The sequence below is a fragment of the Hippocampus comes genome, unplaced genomic scaffold, assembly GCF_001891065.2.
Source record: "Hippocampus comes isolate QL1 unplaced genomic scaffold, H_comes_QL1_v1.1 scaffold119, whole genome shotgun sequence".
NCBI lineage: Eukaryota > Metazoa > Chordata > Actinopteri > Syngnathiformes > Syngnathidae > Hippocampus > Hippocampus comes.
The window spans coordinates 763,485-770,767 of record NW_017805494.1 but is presented as its reverse complement, the minus strand read 5'-3'; the positions used below and the strand labels follow the sequence as shown (position 1 = coordinate 770,767).

At 42.9% G+C, this 7,283-nt stretch overlaps 1 protein-coding gene and 1 long non-coding RNA gene across 2 annotated transcripts in view; both read left to right on the top strand.

Moving 5' to 3' along the window:
* The window catches only part of LOC109519601 (putative transcription factor Ovo-like 1), a 7,361-nt gene extending 3,533 nt beyond the window's left edge, over positions 1 to 3,828 (top strand). The window contains exon 3 of the mRNA XM_019876241.1: positions 3,489 to 3,828. Coding sequence (XP_019731800.1) covers positions 3,489 to 3,727 — 239 coding nt within the window. The 3' untranslated portion in view covers positions 3,728 to 3,828. The remainder of the gene's footprint in view (positions 1 to 3,488) is intronic.
* Positions 1 to 4,633, top strand: part of LOC109519602 (uncharacterized) — an 11,783-nt gene extending 7,150 nt beyond the window's left edge. The window contains exon 3 of the long non-coding RNA XR_002168988.1: positions 4,475 to 4,633. This is a non-coding gene — a long non-coding RNA (uncharacterized LOC109519602). The remainder of the gene's footprint in view (positions 1 to 4,474) is intronic.
* Positions 4,634 to 7,283: the final 2,650 nt, after the last annotated feature.

The following is a 7,283-nucleotide window of genomic DNA, read 5'->3' as shown; positions in this document are numbered from 1 at the left end:
ATGAATAGTTTTGGTCCAAGCACTGATCCCTGAGGAACTCCATGAGTAATCTTCAGTAGGTTAGATTTTTTGTTATTGAACTGCACATACTGATATCTGTTTTCTAAATAACTTTCAATCCGTTTATATGATATGCCTCTAATACCATATCTCTCTAATTTATTCAATAATATACTATGATCTATTGTATCAAAAGCTTTTTTTAGATCTAGAAAAATCCCAACAGTGAATTATTTGTTGTCTATATTAGTGGCGATTGCTTCCACAAACTCCATTACTGCCATTGAGGTGGTCCGTTTTTCTCTGAAACCATGTTGATTTTCACTTAATTTTTTTAATAAAGAGAAGTTTATTTTGTTGACCCCTGTGTGGTGGGAGCTTTTGGCTGCCCTGTCGAGGAATTTAAAGAAATTACCGTATTGGCCTGAATATAATACGGTGTTTTTTGCATTGAAATACAGTGAAACTCCTCTAGAACGAAACCTACATGGGCGAAAATACCCCCTAATGTGAAAAAAATCTTTATGCATTAACACCATTCCCATTCTACTGCCCCCCATACGACGAAAAAAACCCCTGTTGCGTTATACGAAATCATTTTCTATGCTCCAGCCTCGCGAAGACATTCACTACAACAAAGTCTAATCCAACAGATACTGAAGCTAGATCCGTAGCATCCGATTAGCTGCTCAGAGTAAATTGCTTATGGCTCGACGGACATTCAAATAAACAAACGTTTCCTCGAATGCTTTACTTGTTGTCATGCTAAAAACACCCACGGGACGCTTCGAAGTCCTCAATGGCCATAGTTAGCTCTTGAAGGCTAAAAACCTTACGCTAACTGGAGCGCTTCTCTCTCATTAGCGCTGGATGGAGGGATGTTACCATGAGGTTGCCTCTGAGACAAATCCCAAAAATGTTTATTAAGGTGTCACATTTTGCCCACAAAATTAAATTTTAACAGTTATAAAACAGCATGTAGTGCCTACATTGTTTGGTGTCCTGTGGCCATCATTGTGTCCAGCAGCTTCGATCATGAATGAAATGTTGTCTATTGGAGGACCACAAGCAATGGGTGACCCTGATAAGATGTTCCATTTCATTCTTTCAATGATTTCAATCGGAATGCATCCGATTAGCTGCTCAGAGTAAATTGCTTATGGCTCGACGGACATTCAAATAAACGAACGTTTCCTCGTATTACAAGTAAAGTCGTATTAAAGTCTTATTATAAGTAAAGCATTTTCCTCGAAAATGCTTTACTTATCATGCTAAAAACCTTACGCTAATTGGAGCACTAATGAGAGAGAAGCGCTCCAGTTAGCGTAAGGTTTTTAGCCTTCGAGAGGAGAGCTAACTATGGCCATCGAGGACTACGAAGTGTCCCGTGGCTGGCTTAAAAGTTCATTGCATGACATCAGCTGAGCAACGCTGTCTTGGGTGGCGATCGAGGGTCGGTCGAGTTAGAGACATTGAGCTGGTGGAAAGAAAAGCCAACGGGTCCAGTAAGTATTTGTTATTGTTAGATTCAGACGAGCATGGACGTTGCATTGCTAAAATGGCTACAAAACGGACCTTTGGATGTCAAGCAGCTAAGATAAGAAGAGCTCTGATGCCTGAAGAGAGGGCAAAAGTGATCAAAATGAAAGACTGAGCAAGCAAAATAAAAGACACTATGCAAGAAACTGATGTAAGTGAAAGTGAATGCTGATCGTAAATTTCGCAATTTCTTTCCCTTTTTTTCTTTCTACACTGACAATATGAAGTGTCAAATAAGTGTGCGCTCATACTTATGCACTATTGGAATAAAAATAGAGTACACTTACGTTTGTGTGTGCGTGTACACATACGTTTGTGTGTGTGTGTGTGTGTGTGTGTGTGTGTGTGTGTGTGTGTGTGTGTGTGCTTACATCTGAGATCAAATTTGCTACAGTGAAAAAACCCCTGTTGTGAAAAATTTCTTGCTGCAAACATGATTTCGTTGTAGAGGAGTTTCACTGTAAGACTGAAAAAGTGGGGGTCCTCTTATATTCGGGGTCTAGACATTATCCCCATTCACGACGCTAGATGGCGCCAGATATCAATGAAGCGAATGCTGAACTTGACTCCCCAGGCCAAAGTGAGCCTCTGCCACGAATAATAAAAATAAAAATAGCGGTAGCACGAAGAAGAAAAATAAAAAATAGCGGTAAGAAGGAAAAGAGAAGAAAATAATGTAGAGATAACAGAAAATGGAGAAACGTAGTGATAATCTGGAGAAAAGTGGGTCGATGTCTGTCGATGTAAGCTCGCCCATGTGAGCCTCATTGATGTGCAATCCTCGTATCTTGATGCACATTCCAGACAATTGAGACACTGCTCAATATGGAAGCATGAGAACACCCTCTGGGTCGCTTACAATGTTTGAAGGAGCAAAGAGCTACAAATACCTCAATTGAGATGAGCCATTTGGAACTTTCTACCAATGACAAAATATTCTTTGCTCCATATCCAAAATACACAGATCTTTGAATAATGAAAATGTCATGCTTACTTGACAGGCAACCTCTCATTCCAATGTTCAAAATGACCAAGTGCCACTAATGTAGTCCCTGACCCTTCCTGCCAATGTATTACAGTATGTTGGTGCATTGGTGGTGCTGAGACAAGAAAGTCAAAATGAATGGACAGCAATCCCACTTGACACGTTGGACGTTTCCTAAGCAGTAGTTCTCTGAGCACGTGATTGTCTGGAAATGAATGGCCATCGTTTTGAGCGTCTCCTGTAATTGTACTGGCCAGCGGTACCTTGTATCTATTTTGTGATATCAGAGTAAATTTGCGCTTTAAAATATTGATGTAAGTTTTATGTTTACTGATGCATATGTACATTATTTTGGCTCACTCTGTATATAGATAGTCACCGTAGTAATCTTTCATATTTTCTGCAATATTTCCATGCATTAAAAAAACAGCAATGAGAAAATGCAAAAACAAAAAAAAAAACGCAGATGCAGTCAATCCAATGTCCCCAAACCTTAGAGCTGTGCATTTCGTCTTTGGCCATTATGCTCTTTTTCTGTGAGTGAAAAGCTCAACCATTTGAAAGAGGTTTTCATTTTTAAAACTGTTGATGTTTGTTATGACTGCCTAAAGCATGGGTGTCCAAACTGGATCATTGAGGGTTGCTGTCCTGCCTGTTTTCCATCTCTCCCAGATCGTACTCGTGCTGCTACAGGGTGGCTGAAAAGCTGATGATTTGAATCGAGTGTGTTGCAGCAGAGAGAGATGTAAAACAGGCAGGACAGCGGCCCTTGAGGACTGGACCTGGACTTGCCTGGGCGAAAGGAAATATCAAATACTTTTCTTAACCTGAATCTTCAAGACTTAATAAGCAGTGTTTGAAAATTTTGTCAAAAATATAGTCATTCACTCATTTGTGCAACACTAAACACATTCTTCACAAACATGACCATGGAAATAAAAGCATGACTTTGCCTTTACTGCAGGTATACGCCCCTACAAGTGTGACCTTTGTGAGAAGGCATTCACACAACGTTGCTCTCTGGAGTCCCATATGAGGAAGATTCATGGCATTCACCAGCAGTATGCTTACCGCCAGAGGCGTTCGAAGATCTTTGTGTGCGAAGATTGTGGTTATACAGCAAGTTGCCCCGATGAGTACTTTTTCCATTTAAGACAAAGTCATCCCAGCAGTCCTGCTCTCCACAGGTACTATCACCATTAGGCACAAAACAGCATCTATTTAGCATCTGAAAAGGATGAAACCAGACCCTATTTGGTGTACTTTTCATTTTATATAAAAAAAAATCTCTTTTGTTTGCAATTTGATATAATCTTACATGCTGACTTAGAAATAAAAATAACAATTATTGCTTGTACTGGAGCCCAATTACTATGTTGGCCATGCGCATATTAACATGCTTATGTTGTTTAGTTTTTTAAAACTGTTTTATTGATATTTATCATAAATTCACATACATCGTTCTAATAAGTTGTAATGTATATGTATTGGTTTGTGAATTTGTACTATAACATACCATACAGTTTATTTGATGAGCCTTTGACTTCAGATTTTAAAAATCTATTTCAATGAGAATAAATTTGAGGGAGGAAAAGCTTTCGTGTTTTTTTTGTTGTGTTTTGTCATTTAAAGGATGGTTTTAATTCAACTTTACAGTGACGATAGCAGAATACCCCATTGTAAAATAAGGTGCCTCTGTTGTCATAGCAAGTTTTTTCTAACAAGCTGTAATTTTTCCATTCATCCATCCATCTATTTCTACCGCTTATTTAGGGTCGGGTCGCGGGGGAAACAGCTTGAGCAGAGAAGCCCAGACTTCCCTCTCCCCAGCTACTGCTACCAGCTCTTACCGGTGTTCCCAGGCCAGCTAGGAGAGAGTCTCTCCAGCGGGTCCTGGGTTGTCCCCGCGGCCTCCTGCTGACTCTCCAAAGAACTCCCCAAGCGACACAGTCGAATGCTTTCTCCAAGTCCATAAAGCACATGTAGACTGGTTGGGCGAGCTCCCATGTATCCTCGAGGACCCTGCGAAGGGTGTAGAGCTGGTCCACTGTTCTACGGCCGGGACTAAAAACACACTGCTCCTCCTGAATCTGAGACTTGACTTCCCGACTGACCCTGGTCCACTGTTAAACGGCCGGGACTAAAAACACACTGCTCCTCCTGAATCTGAGACTTGACTTCCCAACTGACCCTCCTCTCCAGCACCCCTGAATAAACCAGGGAGGCTGAGGAGTGTGATCCCTCTGTCGTTGGAACACACCCTCCGGTACCACTTCTTTAAAAGAGGGACCATCACCCCGGTCTGCCAATCCAGAGGCACTCGATGACCATGGTATGTTACAGAGGCGTGTCAACCAGGGAAACCCAACAAAATCCATAGCCTTGAGGAACTCTGGGTGGATCTCATCCACCCCTGGGGCTTTGCCATAGAGGAGCTTTTTAATCACGTCAGTGACTTCAACCTCAGAGATAGGAGAGCCCACCTCAGAGTCCTCACACTGCTTCCTCTAAGGAAGGTGTGTTGGTGTAGTTGAGGAGTTCTTTTCGAAGTACTCTGCCCACCGCCTCAAAACGTTCCGAGTGGAGGTCAGCAGCTCTGACAGATTCCCCATCCTGAGACGTCGGATTGTACCCCAGAATTTCCTCGAAGCCATCCAGAAGTCGGCTTCCATGGCCTCACCGAACTCTTCCCATGCCTGAATTTTTGCTTCGATGACCGCTGAAGCTGCTTTCCACTTGGCCAGCCAGTACCCATCAGCTGCCTCTGGAGTCCCACAGGCCATAAAAGCCTGATAGGACTCCACCTTCAGCTTGACGGCATCCCTTAATGCAGGTGTCCACCAGCGAGTTTGGGGGTTGCCGCCAAGATGGGCACCGACCACTTAATGGCCACAATTCCGATTGGCCGCCTCAACAATAGAGGCGTGGAACTTGGTCCACTCGGACTCAATATTCCCCCGCCTCCTTCAGGACGTGGGAAAAGCGCTGCTGGAGGTAGGAGTTGAAACTCCTTCTGACATTGGATTCTGCCAGATGCTCTCAAAAAACCCTCACAATACATTTGGGTCTGCCAGGTTGGACCGGCATTTTCCTCCACTATCAGAGCCAACTCACCACCGGGTTGTGATCAGTTGACAGCTCCACCCCTCTCTTCACCCGAGTATCCTATACATACGGTCCGCAAATCCGATGATACGACTCAATCATCAAACCGTGACTTAGGGTGTCCTGGTGACAACGGCACATATGGACACCCTTATGTTTGAACATGGTGTTCGTTATGGACAATCCGTGATGAGCACAGAAGTCCAGTAACAAAACACCACTCACGTTCTGATTGGAGGTGGCCGTTCCTCCCAATCACACACTTCCAGGCCTCACTGTCATTGCCCATATGAGCATTCAAGTCCCCTAGCAGAACAAGGGAGTCCCCAGCGGGAGTGCTCTCCAGCACACCCTCCAAGAATTCCAAAAAGAGTGAGTACTGTGAGGTGCCGTTTGGTGCATTGGCACAAACATCACTGTTCTGACGAGGTTTGGAAACGAACCAGATGGTGTGTGGATCCCACAAACACAAGCTCAGACAAACTACGATAAAAAAATATTTATTTACAGAAAAACAAAGGACCAACAAAGTGTAAACAGAAATCGCTGGCAACAAAGAGCCAGGAAAACCAAATATTAACATAAAACACATGCTCAAGGCAAGGTAAATTTGACACACGAAAATACACAAAATGAAATGGCAAAAGTCAAAACACACGAAACTTAAATCAGCCGAGAATGACAGGAAAACCAGAATACTTGCACAAAATAATCGATCGGAACAAGAGCGACTCGGAACGTGAACATGAGGTCGAGAAAATAACACTTGAGCATCACACCAAGCAAAGTCCATAATCCAACGAGGTAAGTAGCAGTCAGAGTCCAGATATATCTTGGCAAACAGTGCTTTGCCATGGCAACAGCTTTTTGCGAAACGTCACAAACTTCGACTCATAATAAATGTAAATAAAATATTGACAATATATGACAATGTGGGTCAAGTTACAGCAGCTTAAAAGTTACAGCATCTTTTGTTTTCAAGGCAACACCAAATTTTTAAGGAAATTCAAAACACATTTAATGCCAAAACGTCAAAGTACCGGCAGCTAACTCTACAACAGAGCTTTTTCAAATCAAAAAAGATGACAAAGTCCCATCATCATCCTTGACAAACAAGCGCACACATGCACACAAACACCCCTCCAAAGTTAACCGTTCATAAAAGTTCATGCAAAGTTCATGCAAAGTTCATGCAATGTTCACGCATCAGTGCAGCGTTTTTCTTGCAATAAACTTATTTTGCAATCAAAGTGCCCTGTTTTGTGTTGTTAATGTCATTCATTCATTCATTCATTTTCCGATCCGCTTTATCCTCACAAGGGTCGCGGGGGGTGCTGGAGCCTATCCCAGCTGTCTTCGGGCAGTAGGCGGGGGACACCCTGAACCGGTTGCCAGCCAATCACAGGGCACACATAGACGAACAACCATTCGGGCTCGCACTCACATCTGGGGACAATTTAGAGTGTTCCATTAACCTGCCATGTATGTTTTTGGAATGTGGGAGGAAACCGGAGTACCCGGAGAAAACCCACGCAGGTCCGGGGAGAACATGCAAACTCCACAAAGGGAGGCCAGAGCAGGAATTGAACCCAGTACCTCTACACCAGTGGTCCTCAACTAGAAATGCTGTAGGTCCACTTTTTTTTTTTTTTTT